Genomic DNA, 23,755 nt, shown 5'->3' with positions numbered 1-23,755 from the left:
AACTTTTCTCTGATTTTCAAAAATTTCCTACCCTTAGTGAGACTTTTTTGTAATTTTTTCTCTCAAAATCAAAATTTTTTTCTAAAAATCGTAATTTTTCCCACCCTTAGAGAGACTACTTTGAAATTTTCTGATTTTTGTAACCCTTAGAGAGACTTTGAAAGGTGAAAAACCCGACCCTTACCGTCCGCACATACCCAGCACCTATTTTTGCCTAAGTACCCCCCCCCCAGGGTGGTACGTACGGTACCTGTTTTTTTATTTTTCTTATGATGTAACTTCCATAACCATGGCCAATGTAGACTCCTCTCATATCCTCAAGTGTATTTATTATAGGCTGGGCTTTCAAAAACTAACATCTAAAAACGTTTATGCACAGTTCATAAGGATTTCTATAGGAATTCTTTTCCTTGTTTAAAAATCGAAACATGTAGAACCATCTATATGCTTATACACTATAAGTTCCTCGTAAAGTTATAGCTCAACCTTTTTATATCAACAAGTTAGCTCTAAAAACAACATTTACGATTAAACACAAATACTATCTCTCCCCATCCTTCTACTGTTCGATGTTTTTTCTAGAGTGTTAAAATTTTCTGAACGTCTTTTTTTATAATGTAAAAGCTTAAAGGTTGACCTATATGTCTGGCTGGCTGGGCTACTGGTGTACTGGCTAATCAAAATTATGGACTTTTATACTCTATGGACATTTTTTTTGTCTCTGGTGTCTTGACTTTTTGGGTACAGAGTCTTCGTTGTTGATTATAGTTATGCTATAGATTTTGAATTTTGAAAAAAAAACCACAAAACTGAGAGAGATGTCAATCAAATTTAGTGCTTTCTTATTATATGGCTATGCAACCAAGAAGTAAATTATGTGGCTTCTTGGAAGTGGATTAAGCTCGGATTAAGCAATTTTAGCTTTCAAATATTTGTTTTTTTTTAGTATTCCACCAAATTCCAATTTCGAAAAATATTTTGAAAAGTGACTGGTTTGAGTAAAAACTGTGATATAATGAGTCTGTTGCGAAAAAAAATAGCTATTGCATTATGGGTAATTAGCCCTACTGCCATAGAACGTTGTTTCCACGTTGGATGAATTATGAAGCAGCGTTATATCAATTGTTGCATGCTAGTTGATAATTGTGCCCGGGGGTAGTACTGGGTACTGGGTATGTGTGGATGATAAGGGTGGGTTTTTTCACCTTCCAAAGTCTCTCTAAGGGCTGCAAAAACCAGAAAAATTTAAATCAGTCTCTCTAGGGATCGGAAATTGTGAAAATTTTCCCTATGGGTAGGACTTTTTCACTAATATTTGGTCTCTCTAAGGGTCGGTTATCGGAGGACCTGTCCGTACATACCCAATACTCTCCAACCCTAGTTCCATCCTGGGGAATTGTGTTATGGATATTTTGCTTGTTGAATCGATTTACAGTATAGTGCAGTTTCTGATTTATTGTGAATTGAGATGTCACCTTATTGTTTTCGTCAAATTTATTGGTAAAGATTACAAAATAGCTGCAAAGGAAATACTAAATGGATAGTGATCTATTTCGAATAATAAGATTGAGGAGTTATTTTAAACATTGGATTTTAGCTAAAAAGGCCTAAGAAACACCTTTCCCTTAGTAGATGGTTGAGATCAAAATATTGCTGGTCATATGGTAGAAAGAGGTTGTAACCCTATCGAAGAAAGTGCTATCAGTCTTGTCACTTTGTCAATTGTCAGTATGTAAAAATAATCTATTATTTAAGTCTGTTGACAAACAAGTATATATTGACATTTCATTGCAAACAAAAAGGTGTATAACTTACAACCATGATGGTAAAGGTCCAATTTCGGTCCTTCTTTTGATTGAGTGCTGATATTTCCTTACGTAACGTCATGATTCGGTCAAATATTTGATAGCCAAAGTTGTTGGTCAATCCTGAATATTTATGAAACTAAAAATAATCCTGATAAATGATTTTTTGAGAACTGGCATGAGGAGGGCAAAATGCATATGTTTCAGCATCCCAAAAAGAATATTTTTCCTATTCAGAGATTTCTTAAAATTACTTAAGATCACATTTTGGCGAGGCAGCAACTTTTTTAATTTTGGCGAGAACCAATTTTGACAGGGTAAATTGGCTTTTTCTAGCCTAAAAATGAGTGTTATAAACAAAAAACTCAATTTTGGCAAAAACCTTATTTTAGTGAGACAGCAATTTATTTGAATTTGGTGAATATTTTCGGCATATTTCGGGCTAAGAAATGACTTTCATTAGACACAAAAATGGGACCATTTGTCACTCGCTGTGTTAAGCTACCATAAACATATCCTTCTCGAGACTTGTTAATTCATTCGACGGATAATTTTTTTGTAAGAAACCTTGTAGAAAAATATATTGTTCCTATTTTTGATGTGAGATCAGTTTTGTAATAACGAAAGTTCGTATAGTTCGTTTTGTGTTCGTTCACTTTACTTGTTCGTTCTTTTTTTTTCGCTCGTTTCTTCCTTTGGTTTTTTCTAATACATTCTTAGATCCACGAAGGCGAAAACAACTACTTTTCAACCTCATCTTTACCTGTATGCTTGCGACCCGGGAAACCCGAAAAATTAGGATTTCGATAGAAATAATTATCCCTACTGTGGGAAAAAGTTCCACTGGGGCTTATTATATCGTTAAGAGCTGAATGACATGGGTCAAGTTTTTCTTAACATTTAATGAATGTTGGATAAAGAAAATTTTCTACAGTTATTATCAGAGGAAAGTCGAAGAAAACAAATCATTTCTCAAACAGTCTCGGGGCATATTTGATATCCAAACTCACTTTACAGATTTGTCATCAAATTAAAAACATAATATTCTATTCTCTGTCGATAATATGTTTATTCTTGAGGTCCAAATGTCATCTTGAAAAGTTGTTCAATCAAATAAAAAACCAATTTTAAAATATTAGATTCGTTTAAAAATGTTTTCAAGGTCAAATTTCCATGCTGGAACATACTATTTTAGGTGCGGGGCTCCCAAATATAAATCCTCTTTGCTATTACGATTTTGCAATAAAACTCTGAAGCAATCCTAGTACCAGTGGTGTACCAATATTCTATAAGAATCAAGGGGATGTATTCTTATAGTCCCTTGAAGTAAAAAATAAAAATTCTTAATTTTTTAAGCCAAAAATACAGGGAAAGATTTTAACAATTTTTTAGGAAAATACAGTCTTTTTTATAAGAACCAGTAAAAATATTGATTAAACTCGTGTATCCATTTCTTAAAAAAGAGTATACGAGTATACCCATCTGTCTATGTTGTTTTTTGTTTGTTCGGCTAGAACTTTCGACTTCGGGTAGTCTAATGATATAAAAAAGTTAGATTTTTTATCAATTCTTTTTGGGGTATGACTCTTCGCTATTGCTACAATTGCAGTTTAGAATAGCTAAAAAAATACTAAATTACGCACTCGTTACGACCCCCCTCCCTTCACGGAATCACGCAGACTTCTGGAGACCTCCATTAGGTTTCGCTCTTTTGGCTACATTTGGATAGTAGTAAAAACTTTGAAAAATGAAAAGCAAAATCTTCAATCTCGTGTCTTTCATCAATATTAAACTACTAGGGGCCTAAAGTCAAACTGTTCATTCTTCAAATGAAAATTATTTTGATCAACTGACTGTTCATGCTGTGTATATGTCGAAAATTATGATGAAAATGTTAGCTTCCTAGCTTTAAAAACATTATCAAAGGAGTTGGTGTTAGCCGGATTTGAATGGAACATTATTTTTGTCTTAAAGATATACACCTTTTCAGCCAGTAATACCTAGTTAAAAACTCAGACAGCACTATTTTTAGATGACAAAGTTTATCCTTCACCCAATAACATCCACTTGTACTTTTACGGACTTTTACAATTATCCAGGGGGATAAAATGAAAAAATTCGGGAGACATTGAAATAACATTGTTAGGGAGCTGCTGGAGATTGATAAAATTTAATTCATTATATGATTTACTGTAATAGCGAAAAAGTTAATGAAGATTTTCTCGAAAATTAGATCTCTCCTTTAACAACTGTGTTCCATTTTATTGTGTGTTTCTCACGTTTTTATTCCGAGGTTTTCATGAAAAAAATTTCATTCTGATAAGGGTGTGGTCGCACAATCCTTTTTTCGGCAACTTAGATGGATCTTGTATTTGTTGAATAAAAGTTTTTCATTTTCAAAATTTCACTCATCGACTTTAGATTTGACAGTTTCATCTTTTTATGGTTTCTGTGTGTAAAGGTTGCTTTTATTTGGTAATTTTCTTTTTTTTTGGACTGTGCTTGCAAGACGAATACATTAGGGTATGTTCTAACTTTTACTTTTACTTAAATTATTAGGCCTCTTCATCCTCTAGCGTAAAAAGTTTCTTATAGAGAGTATACCTATAGAGGTTTGCGATCGAAAATGAATGTGCTGTTGAGGTTGAGGACGTTACTCTTATTTTAGAGAGTCTTTGTCCAAAGAGGTCTGCGATTCAGACTATTAAATCATGTACTTTTATCACATTGCAATCCGACGTATGTGGACAAAAGAGATTCTTGTAATTTGATACAGATACAGAATTTTCGACCATAGCTGCTGTCCAATTCAAGACCATATGCATCACGGGGCATCAGTGCAATGTCTGTCAATGTCGAGAAATGATCTTTATTGACTAATTCCTGTTTTGAAGGTATAAAAATGTTTAGTAAACAAAAAATGTGATTGCATCTTAACACATGGATAATAATTACTTGACAAAAACAACACCTCTCAACTGTAGACCAAATCACCAAGTTTGTTTGATTCTTAGTCAAAGTACCATCCATTAGGCTCCTTTAGAACATCTTACAAGAATGAAGTTCAGAACTGACATTAATAGGCCCTGAAAGTAAATTACGCCAATAATTTAAGCGATTGAGTTCAACCCCATGTGAGGTCCTCAGAAAAAATAATTTAGACAAATTAAGGCTAACTGAAAAGAGGGTTGGAGCTGAGATCATGCTCATAGTTCCTCTATTGGAGATTCTTATATAAAAATGGCACTCGATGAGCATATATCATAATTTATTAGTGCAATCTATCTCGAAAGTCCATCATCAAGTCTATCGATCCTACTGAATTTGTTTAACCTTTGGCTTAAAGATACATTTTCTTTTCTCAAACTTGTGAAAAAGTTCACACAATGGAATGAAATTAGAGACAAATAATTGTATGACTCTAGAAGCTTTGATTTTCATCAGTAATGGATCGATGACCAGGCTCAAGATTGCAATAGAGAGCACCAACTTCCATATAAGGGGAATGGATCAAAGGATATATTTGTGACCATCGTTGTAGCCAACTTTAAAAGACTATAAGATTTGATTTTCATTAGATTGCTTGACTAGAGTCTGATCCTACATTGAGAAAGTGCAAATGATTCTTTTTAAAAGACGGTGCGATTTTTTTATGAATGCCATGATTGTGGAACAAAACAACAAGGGATGTGGTAAAGAGTTTACACTAGTTTCAAATTAACAAGATATTCATACTAAACTGAAGCAAAGGGTGACTTGGCAACAACAAAGTATTATTTAGAGGTGACTTGTGAACTGATATCAATATCACCAATATCCATTTATTGTGAATTCGTACGAATTTCTCGCTAAAAGGTTAGTTTTTTATCATCAGATTTTTATTTCATTATTATATACCTTGTTCTCTATGTCGTAATAATTTTGTACATTGATAAATTTTCTCATCGTCGCTGTCAGGTCTTTGATTTGATTTGTTGGATTGTATTCATTGGCAGTGTAAGGCTACCGATAATCTTATCGGTGACAATATGATCGTGTGGAGAATCTGTTAAGATCGGTTTAAAGTAGGATATTGGTCGCCATTGAGCTCCTTTGAAGGAGCCGAGTAAAAGTGTTAAGATGATGCAATTTTAGATCTGCTTGGGGCCCTTAAATGCATTTTGCAGTTGGCTCTCTCTAATTCGATCTTCAAGGGAAATTGGACTTTCATCGAATAAGGGAGTGGTTGATAGATTTTCTTATTGACGATGACTTTCAATATTATTGAATAATGGAGTGTATCGAATAATGGAACGTCGAATTAGAGAACGTCAACTGTACTTTCAACCACGTATATTATATGTTCAAAACACGAAGAGGAAATTACAATTCTTTGGTTTTTTACCATAAATCTTTCCATATACCATGAAAGATTAGCAAAGTCTTTGTTTCAGTTTGAATGAATTGAGAAGAGCGTTGGCTTTTGATGCTCAATACTTTACCGCAAGGTTGCACCGCAATTAAACTAAAGTGTGAGAGCTTCGAATGCGCTTTTTCCGTGGTGAATCGATCATTTCCTTAGCAATTTGCGTTACGAAATAAGGATGAAAGCATTCCGGACCGAATTATATCACAGTGTTCAAAAGAACCAGTATCTTATCAAAATATTTCTCAAAAAGTAAAAAGAATGAAATTATCTGAGGTCGCAAATTTATGAAATTTTTGCGGTTTTGGTTTTTAAACTTTCTGATTTATTTGCTCTATTTTGTTCTGAATTCTATGGGTTTTTTGAAAATATAGAGATATAAATCGTGTGTGTGACATAGTTATTATGTATATTGATGACTTGCTGAAATTTTATGTAGAGATTTTAAAAAGGAAAGAAATTTGTAGATACTTTATGTCACGAAATATAATTTTACGTGGATTCGATTTTATTGAGAACGATGGAAGGTGGAAAATTAGATATCTCGCAAGCCAAAGCAATCTTGAGTCGAATATTGGACACGAAACGTGAAAATGGTAGGTATCTTTTTATTTAGTATACTCCATACAGTATCCAAAGTTTTCGAGAAGAAGTAATTCTAAAAACTGTGCTTCTCTAATGACGGCAACCCTTAGCCAAAACGGAGTTAAGGTAGTACAGTAAAAATGAGAAGAGCCCTATCAAAAACCCGTTTTGATCCTCTTTTATTAGCAACATTTTTACAGGCTAACTCAAAGAACTTACTTCAGCTTGACTTTTTGTTCTGAATGCAAAGCGGATGTAATACGGAGGATAATTCTACATTGCTTTCTGCTTAGAATGTAGAAAACAACAAAGGTCCAAAGAGGCTGGAGGAAATCCGTCGGTCGTTGTGAAATCTACCAATACTTAACTTGGCTATCAACTCGACCTGGAGAGGTTTTGGTTCTACTACAGCGGTCAAAATTATTTCCTTTTCATCTTTTAAGTTCTCACTAGCCTAGATATTCAGACCACAAATAATTGCACAGTCTAGTTTTTTACACTGAACAAGGTTTCACCCACAGACAGTATCAAACAAACTATTGAGAGGGACTCGATCACTTCAGTCAGCTCACCGTCCTCAAAGTGCAGTTATATAAACTCGCTATCAGAGCAGACATCTGCTGAGTGAACTTTAGCATAAGTTGATTAATTACGTGAAGATTATAAGATTCTTTCAAACCTTTACTTGTTGCGCGGGAAACCACATCATAGAATTTTGATTCGTTAGAATAACATGCAAATTTTCCCGCGAAATCTGACAGTTTTATCTTCACACGAGTGAAGGTATGACTTTTTCATAGCTCTAACGTCTTTTTTCTAAAAGATTTTGGGACAATATGTCTTCACGATGTTTATTCTCTATTCAACCGTTTACCACATTTTTGGTAAATCGGAAAATCAATTGAAAAGATCAAAGATAGATTCCCTGGGAACGAGATCAATAGCGAGTTTGTGTATTTTTCACTTTCTGTGGACGGTGGAGTAACTGAAGTGATGCACTGAAGTGATTTGGAATCACCCGCAGCTTTGGCCCGAAAGATTGAAGACAGAAAAGTGCTCGTCGTCCTCAGTTGATCAGGAAAATCACAAATTATTCGTCTCTGTCACAGAAATAAGTAAGTAAGTTTACGACCGCAGTCGAGGGCGACCCGAAGGCTCCCTTTTCGCATAGCTGTCTACCCGAAGGTAGAGGAGGGCGCCACTCCTTTCCCTGGATTTCTCCACTTACCCTTGATCCGTCTCTTTAGTTGCTGAGCATCAAGCAGAGAGGCATCAAGTACCATTTTGGGAATCTTTGTTATGACCCGGCTGGGGATCGAACCAACAACCTTGCGCACCGTAGCTGGTTATCTGATATTCCGATGGTGGATTGGCGGCCGCCCACGCTAAAGCTCTAAAGGGAGCGGGCCAATTTCCCATCGGGGAGGAATGGTAGTCGGCCTATGATGCGCCGCATGCCGCATCCTCAGTCGGGTTCAACAGCTCTTGCCCGTAAACCTAGAAATATTTTGGTTGGACCCGCCAATCCCCGAAACGAGGCTGGGTTACCAGACCTCCTGCTGCAAAATTGTTGACGCAGTCTCGCAAAATTCCGTAATGTAAACCTTCCAGATGTTAAAAACTTTCCCAACCTTCAGAGCTTTAGCGTGTCGGAAGAAAATTTCACCCTCTGTGTGCCAGATAACGTAGCTGGATGCTCTACCTTCATGCTACGGTCGGTAGCGAGAAATAGCGAGATTATGTAAATGGAATTCTCTACGGCTACGGTTAAAGCAGCGAGGGAAATGGCGAGTAAGGCAAGTAATGGCGGGTGGAAGCAAGTTTGATATTTGGCGTACGGCATTATGTCGAATTTGCTTATACGGTGTTTTGGTATTTTTCCCGTACAGAGCAAAGTAGACAACGACATGTTGCCTTTGGTGACGACCCGTGTTGGCAGCCCCACAACCATAGCCGTAGAATATCTCCGATACATAATCTCTCTAATAAACACATAACTCAATAAACACACATATATGAACTCACTAATGCTTTTTAAACTGCCGGAGGCATGATTGGTGGAATCTTTCGTTATTCACGTACAAAACGATGCTTTTTAATCCAATGGGATTTATTGACTCGTGTCTTTGCGCATTCGTATTTGATTACAATGTATATAAAGATTAGTATAAAATCTTTGGTGCCCCGAATAAGCTAGATCAGAAACTCTAGGATGGAAAGTTAAGCTACTTATTTCCCATTCTGAACACGTGACTCATGTCGTGTTTTTCAAACAAGAACTCGAAATCTGGGGCTGGGACTTGAAGCACTTTCTCTTGCTTGAGAAAGGTTGAAGATTCCTCTCTAGTCCCTTCGGGGCTTCAAAATCGATTGATAATACCCCTATGTCTGCCATCCAGGGCGTATTTACCGTCGTCCCGTTGTCAGTTTTACACAAATAGGAAAGTAACCATTTCTGTCGAAGAAAACACAGGAACATTATATCTCCAATATCTCCCAGACTGAGACGACTTTCATTAATATTGATATTTGAGTGTTTGGCAAAAACTATAGATTCAGTACTGTCTTATTTTTTAACTTGGTGGTAGACCTTGACTAAAATATTTCAAGAATTTTTGCAGGAAAATAAAAATGTTTTGCTTCCAAAATTGTGCAAGCGCCATGGAAATTATATTTTCTTTTTTTTATTGACATTTTGGCAGTCAAAATAAATCAGTATTTCATTATTAAAAAGTATTGATCTGACAAATGTCATGACCCCCTTGCTATAATCCAAATATTATCTACATATCAAACAAACAAGGGGGTAATAGTATAGTTTAATAGCTTGTAAATTGATCGCAGGTCCAAAGTGAATGAACCCCCTGGGAAATATCTCATTTGCTAAGAATTGGTTGTTGATGTATTGAGTTTTCAGGGGGTAAAAAGTTGAGACCTCATCAATAGAGAACAGACAAAAGTGTGAGGAGTATTTTTGTCATAGATATACATATAATCAACTTAACTTTTAATCAAAGTAGACAAATTTTCTCAAAATCCAAACAAAACAATTCGAGCCCCTCTTATACCTTGGCCATATCAAAAATCAATTTGTAAGTAGATTTAAAATATATTACAGAAAAATGACAAGTCAAAAGGGTACAGAAGCTTTTTGAGCTGATATTTTACAGAGTTGGACCAGCAGGTTTTTGACAACGTAAGTTTTTTCAATGGTTTTGTGGATGTTGGCTCTAAGATTAGATTTGTTGCAGTTGCAAAATGTAAAGCTCAAAGCTTCTAAAAAACAACTGCAACAAACATCAGTCGAATCTTCAGTCAAAAGTCCAGGAAAGTACATCTGTGGACATACTTTTCAAAGAAAATATGCAAGAAATTTGAAAAGCCTCCCGTTAACTCTTAAACTGACTTAAACAATGCTACCTCCCAAAAAAGACGCTTTCATTTTACCCTCTTTTCCCTTTTTCCTATCTGGTACCAGATGTGGAAATTCAATACGACACGCTTTGCTCTGGAGGTCGGGCAAATTTTGATATTGAATATATCGGCCCGCTCCTTTAAAAGCTTTAGCGTGGGCGGCGGCCAATACGCCATCGGAATATCAGATAGCCCTTTTTAATGTTTTTCATGAGAGAAAGCGTAAATAAAATATTAATTCACTTACGTCCTTGTGACGTTTCAAGGGGTAGGTAGGGTGAGAAATTTGTGAGAGGAAATCATTTTGAGAGGGAACTCCTCAAAAATATTCTTGGTTTTATGAACCACAATGACACTTGCAAATCTAAATATACTAGCACTTGAACTTTTGTGACGTTTTATCTCTGTAATTTTGACTTTTATGATGATGTTGTGTATATGTATTTTTATCTTCATGCTTCTTTGCGTAAAAATTCTTTGGGATGGATGAAGAGTTGCTCCAGTTATAATGCGTCTCCAGAGGTAGCTAGGGTCGCCACAGCTTTCATACCTCGTTGTTCCTTACTGGGAGACCCCGGGGAAACAAAACTTTACCTGAAACAACAATAAAAGTGGGGAGGCTAAAAATGAGATAGAATTCGCCAGGAATTTGAGAAAAAAATCTCATACGCTCAAAAGTGGGGAGGCTGAAGACTCCCCAGTTTCCCTGCTTCCGCCGGGCATGAAACTAATGCTAAGTAAAACTCTAAATTTTCTTACAATTTGAAATACATTTGGACCAACACGTACACAAATCAATAATTAAACATTTATTTTCCTTATTTGTGCATTGTTGTACCCCAATTTAAAAACCCTTGTAATGTAATTAAGATATCGATTACATCAATAGAACGAAATATCATCCGTTGATGAGGTATTTTTATTGCATAATGACCCTCTGATGTCAATTCGATCCAAATCGGTCACGTTACAGATGATGGCTTCTCTTGATAAGGAAATTCATATTCAGGCACTTTCATAGTCACATAACCTCAATTTTCGACGTTTCGACCATGGAGACTGTTCGTAAAGGAATCCTAGGGGAAGCTATTGGTGGCGGCATGACCTATGGTGAACAAATCTGTCACGTCAAGGATGACGGGTTCATAGTAAGGCGTTCTCCATCGCCTCATACAGTTCAGCCATGGACTTTGTCAAAGAATCCTCAGGAAAAGTAGTTGCTGGCAGCCATAGCAATGCCCTGATCTAAAGTGATAGCACATCAAATGAGAAGATGGGCCGAAAATCCCTGATGTATGATTGGCTTACCATGATAAAGTGGATTTCCCAATGGAGCTCTTATACCTATTGTTTAAAATCCTCTTGAAGTTTTGAGACAGGGGTGTTGAATACTTGTCGAGGTTTGAGACTGGGGATTCAATGCTTATCTAGGCTCTGAGAGGCTTTGGTTTTTGAATACTTGTCGAGGTTTTGAAACAGGGGTGTTGAATGTTTATCGAGATGCAGATGAAAATTTTCGATACTTACTGAGACGGGAGAATCGGAGAATAAATAAAACCAGTACTGAGGAAGAAAGAAGAAAGAACACGCTAGCACAATGATAGTAGGAGAGACAGGCATTCAAACATTGGTCACATAAATTGAGTAATCAGACCATACAAAGTTTAGTAAGGTGATGTTAATGGAGTTATCATTTGCAGTCACTTCCGTACTATACTTAGATTAGAATCGAAATCTACTTAAGACAGATTCATTATACATTTACTTCGTCCTTGCATTTCTGAAGTCAAAAATTGTACAAGGATTGCTATTTATACTATATCTTCCTAAAATCGAGTATAAGGTTTATAGAGGCAGCAATGAGGAATGATTCTAACAAATTGCGTGATAAGTATTTCACTACATACCCTCTATACCATTCTCTATGTTATGCACTTCTAAATGATCTGTGAACTTATGATACGTTGGAAAGATTATTCTGTATGGGTCATTTTAATAACACTCGGACAGGTTTTGGTTGAAAATTTTCGCTAATATCGAAAAAAAATGTACCCTGAATGGAAGAAAATTTCAAAATTTCTTTTTTCGAATCCCTAAATTTTCCAAAACAGACATCACGAGGGACTTATATTTACGTGTTCATGTTTTTTCTACTCTACCTAGATCTCGCGAAGTGAAAAATCCTGTCCAGCGGCACAATTTCGTGTTCCTTTTTTGGTTAAGTAGGGCCTAAGTACCCACCCAACAAAACAACCGTTAAACCATCTGCATTATTGCTATGAGATTCAAAAGTAAAAGAAGCTAAAAATTGAAGTTAATAAAAAGTGGAAAGCTCTATAATTGATGAGATCTAAATACGTGCAAGTAGGATAAAGTTGATATCAAATTGGCTTAAAATGGCATCACTTTGCTGGTATTTTTTTCGGTATTTTTCTGAAAAACGATTAAAACGTCATAATTGTGAATTGAATTAGCCGCAAATCTATTTTTTTCAGATCTTTTATACAGTGGGAGAGTTTCTTCGTTGTTGTTGTCAGCCATGAGCTCGTGCCCAAACCTCTTATGGAATTTAATGTTTGATGATTTGTTGATTTTAACAATTCCTCAAATTTGGATTAATGAGGGATTACCAAAATTGTTTGTTTGTGAATTGAAATCCAATTAGAGCTCTAATAACATATATTACATGGTCTTAACAAGTAAAGAGAACAGTAGATATAGTAGGTATCTTGAGTTGGCCAGAGGTACAGGTTATGCAACAGGTTTTTACTTGATATGAATTGATTCTGTTGATTAGTTTTGTTATTGCCAAGTGAAGAAGAAGACTTTGGTACCTTGGATTTATTCAGTAGCCTTTGTGTTTGTTTGTTAAGAGAAGGGAAGAATGCAATTGAAGAATTATTTCATCGGTAAGACTGTGTCACGTGGGGGGCGTACGGTTTTTCGGCATTGCGGAAATCGACCCTTTTTTCTTCGGAAATTCGGAAATCAGTCAAAATTCCTTCGGTATTTCGGAATTCTGAAATTGTTTCGGTATCGGAAATCCATGAATTTTAGCTTCGAAATTTCGGTATTGTAAAGTTTTTATCCCTATTTTTCGGAATTTTGGGAAATTTGATGAAAAATTAGTCAAAACGAGGAAAAATACCCAAAAAATTGGTATCGGAATTGCAAGTATTTTTTTACGGAATTTCGGAAATGTTGGCAAAATTATTCGGTATTTCGGAAATCGCGAACCCCGTACGCCCCCCCCCCCTGTCACAAACTCTTGGGACCATCGCCCCACTAGAAAATCTAGTCTTTTCCCCAGTAGGAAAAATACCCTTCAATTTCAGCATCACTGGAAAATTGATTCTCTTTGTTATTGCCTCTTTATATCTATTCGTGTTTCTTTGGACGTGAAAAAACGCAGAGTCGAGGAGATTTTTAGTCGAAACTCCGGGAGACAAAAAATAAGTTCCTGTTTAATCAGAGTTTAAAGAAGGAAAAATAATTTTGAAATAAGTTTTTCTGGTTTCTCAGATACTTTCCAAGAAAAACATTGTATAATTTAATAGAAGGCTGTGGTTTTGTCATCATCTGATGACGTGGTGATATGAAAAATTGGTGGGGACGTTCTTGAGAGTATCATTTTTGTCTTTAGAAATCTTGTCTGCGTTGTTTCTACGTCTCACGCAGACTTTTTGGATGCGAAAGTTGACGTTTTTGCATTATTTCGTGAGAATTGGCCCAACATTGGTCTTGCGTTTTTATGGTACTAAGTTAAGACTTTCAGATTTCCCTTCTCCCCTCTTAAGCAAGTAAAAACTTTTAGCCAATAATGATAAAATGAAGGATGACGACGAGGGGGCTGGGGTGGTAAAAATCTTGATGGCTTGGGATCTTAATTTTATTACTTATAACTCAAAAATACCAGTAGGAATGAGATTTCCGTGCACTATTCCAGTGAAGTTGGATAGATATTTTCTATATTCTATTTTGTTTTGGAGGACTACATTTTTTTAAATCTAGCGATATATTTTAGTTTCAGTTCGGCATTTGTGTAAAAACTACGCGCGGGCAAATAAGTGGTCTCATTTTCCATCCAGGAGTCTCATCTCTAGCCCTTCGGGCTTAAAACTCAATCGTTCAAACCATCAGAGTATCTTAATGTTGGAAAAAAGCCATAAGTCAAAAGCCAAGAGGTTGGCTCTTCCAACAAAAACGTCCTAAAACTGTCTGACGGACAAGTGACGTCACTTTGTTGTCAAACAAAAACAAAGAATCCTATTGGTTCTCGATTGCGTAACCTTTTTTAATAACCTCACTGTAGACCACAAAATCATGTAATTCGTGAAATTGATACTTACTTGACGAGAGAGCTATTAAAAGGCTGTAAAAGAAAAAAAGATCGATGAATAGAAGTTGATGAGTTATTTAACGAGTATCTCAGGATTTGGAATAAAAATCATTTATTAATGCAGCTTGATTGAGAAAGGACATGAAAACAAAAGTGTAGTTTTTTTTTGAATAGTAGTTATTCATATTTGAGGGATTAGGGATTCAATTGATAACAGTCGCAGTTGCGAAGGTAATGTTTGTTCTATGAAACAACAGGTTAAAATTGAATATTTCCTTGGGTTATTTTTGAAATCCCCCTTTGGGGTAAATGAAGACTAGCTGCTGAGTTCTTCCAGAAATTTGGTGAAAAATTTACTTTTCTTCAAATCTTTGAAGATTATCTTTTCACTTGAACTCTTTTTATACATTTTCTATTGAATTTTCTTCATTCTATACCTTTTTAATAATGGCAGACCTTGTAAGCCTTTATTGCCGAGTGCAAGGTAAGTAAGAATGTAAAAGTTGTTCACTCGAACCTCAAGTGGACCTCGCAGATATGGGAGTGCTTTATCAGCCAGGATGTTGTAATTTTATATTGCATAGATTGTCAAAGGCTTTATTTATCAATTAAATAAAACGGCAGATGACTCGGATGTGAAAAAGTTAAAGATTCTTTTGCTGTTTGACAAATGGCCTTAATTTCAACCTTGGTGACGGCTATGTAAATTTGCACTAAATTAAACACAACTATCGACACGACTCGTTTTCGTTTCAAAGGAAGTTTTCCGATCAAATCAGGTGCCAAAAGAGGTGATTGGTATTTTAAAAGAGCCTGGAATATTTCAACTTTTATTACAAATTCTTTTCTTTCAGATCCACCAGCGGTGCGAATCAAGAAATCTCGATCATTCGAACTCGATAGAAAAGCGGAAGTCATGATCAACAAGGATCAAACCTTCGAATCCAAATATGAACTCCTGGAGGAGCTTGGAAAGTAAGCAGCCTTGCTATTTTTATTTTTCCGCTTTCAATTTCCTATCTAGCAAAAGAGTAGTTTTAGCTTGCTTTTTTGCTTTTTTGCTTCTATTTTCAAACTCAAGCAACAAAAGCAATAAACTGCCTGTTTGAGATGTTTCTTTTTAAGACATTTGATGGATATTAGGGATTTATCATAGCAGCAATGATACTTTCACACGTGTTCGGTAATCCAAAGGGATCCGTTTCAGACCAGTTAGAGCTTACAAAGGATCGATATTTCGGGAATATTTCGCTTGACGAAAGTATCCTACTTTTAGTGGTTTGTTTACTTTTTTAGGGTTTTAATCTTTCGGCTTATGGATCGGTTTTCTCTACAGAAAGATTGACGTGACTGTGTTATTAAGTAGAGGGTATCTTAATACCAAAAAGTCACTATTTTCCAAGTTTGGATTCCTATGTCGGCCTTCATTTCAATAGATTAAGATAATCGGATGATCTGAAGTAAACATGAAGCCCAAAAGTTCACAGAGAACCAAATTTTAAACAAAATGGTGTCAAATCCGACAAAAGGCTGGCTACAATTTTTTTTCAGATAATCTTTCCCGTGTCATTTCTGTTATTTTTGTGTGTCCTGTTATTAATGGCAACAAAATCCTTAACTGTAATTATGATTAGCTGTCGTTGGAAATCAAACTTAAAATAAAATTCTGGAACGAGAAGGAAAATTTGAAAAAATACTGAAATGTCTATTCTAAATAAGGATTTGCTTTTCCGGGAGACGTCATTTGGTCTATCATCGCAGTTATTTTTTTCAAATTCATTAAATTTCTGATGATGTTGGTGTTTGTTTTGATTACTGGTAGTAACAATAAATGGATAGTAACAGTTAATAAAAACAAATTAGCGTTTTTCCCTTTCTCAAAATTGAACGTCATTTGCGATTTAAAGTGCTCTTCCTTATGCCTGAATCAAATGACCTCGGACTTAAGAGGACCTCCTGGACGTTATATTTCGGCTTTTCGGCTTGGGATCCCTTAAATATAACCTCAACGAAAAAAAACCTCTTATCAACCCAGATGTTTTTTTGGCAATGACTATGATATAATCATTGTGAACAGCTTTTTGTGGGATGAGACACTTCACCTAAAAAGCGCGTTGTGGTGTGTTTCCTGTCAGTTAAACATCATTTGCAATAATTTGCACAATTTAATTAACTTGAAACATTATTAGCAGAATCATTAGTATAATTATTCAAAAGTCGTAAAAAATTTATTGGATGTTATACAATATAGTTGATCACTTTTCTTCCACGGCAAAGAAAAAGAGGCCCATCTCACCCTCCTCCATCCTCTCCCCATTTTTCCCCCTGGAAAATTCACAGGACAAAGTGAACCACCTAAAAAGAATGACAATTTCGAAAGAAATTTTTGTGATTTTGATTCTAAGAATGTTTATCCTAGATTTATTCGCCTGGCATCGGGCCTTTTATTAGCATATTGCTGTTCGTGGTGCTCTGTGTGTCCATTTTTGAGAAATCAGCGCTTTGTCAATTTCAAGTTAATTTTTAAAGAACAGCGCCTTGTAACTACAACGTCTACGCAAACATTCGACTATTGCTATGTCGCTTGGCCTTAATGCCGCTTTGTTGTATTTTATCAAAATAAAGAAAAAGTGAGAGTACCAAATACATGAAAATAATGAAAAAGTTCCAATCGCAAGAATCTTTTAAGGTTTTATTACACTATTTTATTTCTACGTTTGTATCAGGGGTATGTTCGGCACCGTCAAAAAATGTCAGTGTACAGACACCGGCGTCGAATATGCGGCCAAAGTGGTCAGAAAGACAACAAAAAACAAAGAAGAAGTTGTACGTGAAGTATCCACTATGAACCTATTACAACATAAATCCATTGCTCAAATCCACGATGCGTTCGAAAGCAAAAGACAGATGGTTATTGTCATGGAATTGATTCGCGGAAAAGAATTATTCGAGAAAGTTTGTCAGGAGGATACTTTACTGACTGAGAAACAATGTGTTTATTATTTACGACAAATTTTATCGGGTGTGGAATACATGCATAAAAAGAAGATTGTACATCTAGATCTGAAGGTGAGTAGCTTCATTTTGGTAAACTTAGCCTTAGGGGGCATGGTCCTTTGCCGAAATGATGCCAGAAAATGAACACATTAACCTCGAACAAGATTTAAGTTCTATCTCAGTCTTACAAGGATGACTAGCTATTTTTTATTTTCAGATATTTTCAGACTGCCTAGCTTTGAGAAGTCAATCCAAAATAGCAGTAGTTATACATGAAACGAGATGAAATCACTTATATTTACACTGAAAAATAGCTGATTATCTCTCTACTAAAAACACACTCTATAGAAACCATTTCATTTCAATATCTTTTCCTCGTTTTCAGCCGGAGAACATTCTGTGCATCGATTCACCACAAGGTTATGATGAAATCAAACTGATCGATTTCGGTTTAGCGAGAGATTTGTCATCCACCAAACAGTTATCCTGTATTTGCGGGACTCCTGAATTCGTTGGTAAGTCTATGTAGTTGCTTTAGTCCTGCAGATAAGGATTTAAATAGACCTTTTCATAAACTACGTTACGAACATCACTTGCCTCGTTTTGAAATTATTGCCATGGTGATCAACTCCCAGCGGATTTTATTAAAACTACTTCCTATTCATAAAATAATTTATTAACACCATGGTAATTGTTTGAATACGAGGCAAGTGATGTTCGTGACGTAATTTATGAAAAGGTCTATCAATATAGCCTTAACTGATGCTTTGACGTTGTTTTGATTTTTTAAGCAAGCCGGGTGGGTCACCTTCCAAAACGGATTTTGAATGTATAAAACCAGGACCAGCAAATTTAGAATTTCTACCGTCGTTCTGGTTAAGATAACATTTTCCGTATTGAGATAACTATGGATATTTCTGATGCTTTTATTTCACGGGTTAACCGGATGCAAAAGTTCCTCTTCAGGGGTTTTAAGATATCTTTTGTCCAACCGATATAATGAATAACTTTCTGGGGCTTATTCTCGAATTAGCCAATACCCTGGTCTTTTTCCGATGAAGAGTGGTCATTGACGTCTTGTCAGAATGTAGTGGCATCCTTTCAGAAGAAAAGTATTTCACACTCATAAATCAACACTTTTCTCTTTCCAGCTCCCGAAGTCATCAATTTCGATCCAATCAGCGTCCAATCAGACATGTGGTCATTAGGAGTCATAACGTACGTCTTATTAAGTGGGATCTCTCCTTTCCTTGGTGATGATGATGGTGAAACATTGCAGAATGTCACTTTCGGTGAATTCGACTTTGAGGATGAAGATGGTGCTTTTGAACACGTTTCTGAAATAGCTAAAGAATTCATTTCAGATCTACTCTGTCTGAATCCAAGGTATGTACATTCCCTGCTGACATACAACGTTGTTTTAACGTTCATCTAATGTTCACAACGTCCATATAATGTTGGGTTGAAGATCTTCGTCGAACCTTCATGACCAGGTGAAGTTAGCACATTAGTATCCGTAGCTTCATCAAGTCAGGAGGTATAAGCACCCCCTGGTCAAGCGTTAAATAATATGCATTTCATTTGCTTTATTATTTTCTATTGGGATCTGTTTCCTCGTTGTCATTCGTTGCTTTTTTAGATCTGCAAACAAGAAAAAAGATGAAATTACGATAGTCTGCATGAACCAGATGGAGGAAATTTTTACTATAAATTCAAATCGTTTCTTTTAGGGACCGTTTATCTGTGGGAGACTGTTTGGAACATTCCTGGTTAAACGTAAGTTCCATAATAGTATCACTCCATATCCTCGCTTTAGTTTAACTGTCTTGAGCTGATTAAAGTTTAAAAGAATAAATACTTTAGTTTCAGCCAGAACAGCTTCCCTTTTACCCAATAAGATTTGTACTTTCGAGGGCGATGGAGTATGTCTGAAGCGATTTGGAATAACTCGCAACTTTGTCCAGCAAAATCGAGGACGAAAACAGTGCTGATCAGGCCTATCCCGGAAGAGAACTTAATCAATCCGTAGATGATCTATTGTTGAAGTTTTTTTACAGTTGTAAATCAATGTTTTCCCACTAGTAAACGAAAGTCTTCCCCATAAGTGAACCAATATTTTCCACATCTTCGTTCAGACACAAACAAACGAGGAAGAATTAGACACCACCAATCTAAAGAAATTCATCGCAAGGCGACGGTGGCTGGTACGTACTAACATATCCAATCCATTACGTAATAGCTTCTACTATACAACAAGGAAACGATAAAATCTTTTGTAGTCTTAAGGGTATTTATCAACTATCTGTGTTAAAGACACCTTTCAGCCTATACTTTTTACCGCAATGTTCGATCATAATAATGTCTTAAAAACCGTAAATTTGGAGCCCCAAAGAAAACATTCACGCAATTGTACGTGGCCGTGTTTCTAATTTTGCATATAGCCTCCAAATCTAAGTTACAATGCGTCGTCCACATGTCTAAAGGTTCAATCTCAAAATAAGTGTCTTGGAAAATTAGAAATCTTGCAATTCTGTTCTGCCTTTGAGATTGGCCTTTGTGTCATATGAAAACATTGACTATTCCTCTACAAGAAAAAAGGGCAATCTCAAAGATGATCCACCACAGTAAAACTTTTAATTTTACAAGGTACTGATTTTGAGATTTAACCTTTAGTCATGTGAACGGCGAATGCAGACACTAAAATAGTTTTCATTAATATGTTCGCTGATGAAAAATCGTTTTCGAAAAAATTACTCTTGTCTCTCGAATGGACGTCCCCCCCCCCACTAATTGTCAGGAGAACAAAAATCCATCACCCCGCTCTTATTAAGACTTAAGACCCCCCCCGCTAATTAAATTCGAATAATTTAATATTTATTACAGTGTAGATAGACCTTAAACTTGTTAAAATTTTCCTTTTTGTTGTTTAAATTTATATCCGTTTAAAAAAATGTTGTCTTCAAATTACCCCCCCCCCTTCTTATTCCATCCCCCCGCTTATTAGAATCTAGAAAATTTTCCTACCCTCCGCTTATTCGGACCCCCCCCCCCGTCTATTCGGGAGACAAGAGTAGTATTATAATCATTATTTGATCTTTTCTTTTTAGCGTACAATACACGCCATCAAGGCTGTCGGTCGTTTCAATCAAGTCGCTAATTCGCTTGGCGGGAAAGGAAAGAAAGGCGGTGACTCCCTAGCTAAAACCATGCTTGCCGCCCTCAATGCCGCCAATAAAGAAAATTCCATTGACAAGGGAAGATGAAACTAAAGTTGAAGAAATAATCAGCCAATCAGCAGACGTGGATTCAAAATCTAACCAATCAGAGAGTGCTCCCGAAACCGTAATCGAATCAAATGGCTTCCACAAGGACAAACCTGCCCAATCAGAGATTGTTACTAATGGCAACACAGAGTCCACTTTTGGAGACGATGATGAAATGTCTGATATGTTAAAGAAGCGAGCGGAAAGGAGGCAAAACGTTTTGAAGATGAAGAAGAGGATTACGACGTCTTTGCAAACGTTTCCAATAGCGTAACGGAAGAAGTAACCCAAGCTACGGTAGAGTCTCCTAAAGTTACAGAAACCTCAGTCGAGGAATGTGAAAAAAATACTACCATAGAACCCTCTGAAGATACACAAGAATCCGTTGAAGACATGCCAGAATCTTTGCAAGCTGCTGAAGAGGACGTTGCGACGACGCCACCTGATACCGTGGAACCTATTAATGTCACGCTCGAATCTGAGAACGTTTTTACGACCGAGGAGGACGTCACAGAAACCAAATACGACGTCAACAACAATGAGATTTCTGACGAACCAGCGGGTGTTATCGTTGAAAATATCATTGAAAATGATGATAAAATGTTGAACAATGAACAAAAATCTGTTGAAGATCTTGTTGAGAAAGACATTTCTGTTGAATCTGTTAAAAATGTTTCTGTTGACGAAAAAGTAGAACATTCTGTTGTAGATGATTATGTTGAAAAAGTATTCACCAAATCTGAAATCAACGACAAGGTAGAAGTATCACCGTCTCCAGAAATCATTGATAACAAGGAAGAAGCTTTAAAGATAGATTCCTTTAAGAACTCTGATGACGTTAAGTTTGCATCAGAGAATGTTGAAGATTGAAATAGTTGAAAAACTTTCTACTGAAAATAAAAAATCTGAGGAGAAGCCTGAGTTTGAAAAGCGGGCTGAAAAAGAGCCTAAGACAAAATCAGAGGTGATTAAAAAAGTCAAGGAATCTTCCTCGGTCAAAACTGAGGAAAAGGAATCTACACTACCTAGCAGAAGGGAACGCCGCAGGGAATCTTCAACCACAACATCAAGCGAGAAGAAGGAATCCGTTATTTCTCCGCGAAGAGAAAAAGCAAAATCTCCAGAACCCCAGGAGGTCAAGGAATCGTCAAAATCTTCTAAATCCAAGAAAACAAAAGAAGCAAAAGTAGAGGATTCACCAAAACCTACGAACATCAGGGAATCATCGGAGCCTCTCAAATCTGAAAAGAGAGAGTCCAGAAGATCTCGAGAAAAATCCCCTGAAATCGAGAAACCCAAACCTAAGGTGTCTTCGCCAGAGCCAGCAAAGAAGGTTGAGAAGACACCACCAAAGACAAGCTCCAAACCACCAAAAGATTCACCTAAGAAGTCGAAAGAACCAGAAGCCGAAAAGAGCAAAGATGGGAAAGTCACCAGTCCTAAGAGCAGTCGCAAAATTGGTAGTAAAATAAGTGGACTACTAAACAAAGTGAGTTCACCAAAATCGCAACGAAAGACTATCACTTCACCCGCTGCCAAAGACAAGAAACATCTTTCACCAAAATCATCAAGGAAGCTAGCATCGAAATTTGAAGCACAACCGACAGACCCTGACACAAAACAAATCAAGTCACCACCACCTACTTCAAAGAAGCCCATAAAATCTCCACCACCTGCAGTCAAAGATAAACCCAAAAAGAACGCACTAAAAACACCAGAAAAATTAACCTCTACAAGCTCAGAAGTATCTGCTACGCCTGAAAGATCTTCGAAAGCTGCACCGCCGCCCACTTCACCCAAAAGATCAACACCGCCAGCAGTCCAAGATAAACCTAAATCCTCTAAACCAGAGGAAACACCTTCCGCCAAAAAGCAACCACCCTCGGCTTCAACCAAACCAAAGAAAACACCAGAGCCTACAGAACCGAAAGATGTCACCGACAGCTCAAGACCGAAACCTCAATCGAGTATAACAAAACCTGAAGAAGACACCTCCTCGCCAAAAAGCCCAGATCGACAAGACCGATTACGTAATCGAGTTGGAAGCCTAGGAAACAACGCCAAAACAAATATGCCTGTATCTGGCAAAGATAAAAAAGGACTTTTTATGGCTTGGGAAACCCGTATGTCAACACCTGAACAATCGAGGCGAACCTATTCGACTGCGTCTCCTTTAACCAATCGAAATCTGATCGCTGCACGAAAAGTCTCGCTTAATAAACAAGCGAGTCAAGAGCGATCTTTCGATAGCGACGGCTCGTCTATTGAAGACCGAACATCCTCGCCTGTCGGTCGTTTTTCGAGAAATTCGTCGGTCCGTGCCTCGTTGAACGAAAGTAACTTGTCGACGACTCGTAAGAGACTAGTTACGAAGCCCCATAGTATAGCGAACAATGGAAGTGTCAAAAATAAAATGGCGATATTTGCCAAATTCCAAAAGCAATGATTTAATGACACCATTGAGTTTAAATTTTTGGTAACATAAAATTAAAATTTGTACATACTTTGGAGCATTTTATTTCATAGGTCGAGAATTTTAATCAAACTGTTTATCCTCCAGTGCTTGGAGTCTCTGGGAAATAAGTTTTTAAAATTTAGGCGTTAAATCTTGACATATGAAATATAGTGTTCTCACTTCATCATATCTCGTATTAAATTTTGTATATACAATTATTTTTTTTGCAATTAAGAAAAATAACTGCTTCTGAAATTTTGCTGCTTTAAGCTTCGAAATGACCTTGTTTTGTCAAGAAAGCTTTTGAAGACTTTTATCATTGAATTCCCTAAATTACAGAAATATTCTCTAAATCATAGCCAGAAAAGCTGTGGAATCCTGTGAAGAAGCAAAATGAAGATTGATTAGATTATGATTTTAATTATTTTATAATAACTTTTTTGTAATTTTTATTACAGTATATTTCAATAAAAAGTAACAACAATATTATAA

General features: G+C 36.4%; 2 protein-coding genes across 8 annotated transcripts; both read left to right on the top strand.

Moving 5' to 3' along the window:
- Positions 1–5,400: 5,400 nt before the first annotated feature.
- Positions 5,401–23,755, top strand: LOC136805061 (myosin light chain kinase, smooth muscle-like). Of its 7 annotated transcripts, none has more exons than XM_067061615.1 (8): positions 5,401–5,660; positions 15,403–15,523; positions 17,275–17,617; positions 17,931–18,060; positions 18,697–18,931; positions 19,276–19,321; positions 19,681–19,749; positions 20,653–21,666. In XM_067061615.1, exons 2-8 carry the CDS (start codon positions 15,465–15,467, stop codon positions 20,806–20,808), a joined length of 1,038 nt encoding a protein of 345 aa, XP_066917716.1. In that variant the 5' UTR covers positions 5,401–5,660; positions 15,403–15,464; the 3' UTR covers positions 20,809–21,666. The 7 variants fall into 7 exon arrangements, with proteins under 7 accessions (XP_066917716.1, XP_066917711.1, XP_066917718.1 ...); XM_067061610.1 differs by lacking the exon at positions 5,401–5,660 and adding an exon at positions 6,623–6,806; XM_067061617.1 differs by lacking the exon at positions 5,401–5,660 and adding an exon at positions 7,790–7,910.
- LOC136805014 (uncharacterized protein DDB_G0286299-like) lies at positions 21,202–23,755 on the top strand. The gene is made up of 2 exons (XM_067061543.1): positions 21,202–21,564; positions 21,662–23,755. The coding sequence occupies exons 1-2, from the start codon at positions 21,202–21,204 to the stop codon at positions 23,252–23,254; spliced, it is 1,956 nt and encodes a 651-aa protein (XP_066917644.1). The 3' UTR covers positions 23,255–23,755.

The sequence above is a fragment of the Clytia hemisphaerica genome, unplaced genomic scaffold, assembly GCF_902728285.1.
Source record: "Clytia hemisphaerica strain Z4C2 unplaced genomic scaffold, Clytia hemisphaerica genome assembly, whole genome shotgun sequence".
NCBI classification, from domain to species: Eukaryota; Metazoa; Cnidaria; class Hydrozoa; order Leptothecata; family Clytiidae; genus Clytia; species Clytia hemisphaerica.
Note: the sequence above shows the minus strand (reverse complement) of the source record. Positions and strands in the feature narration are given on the sequence as shown.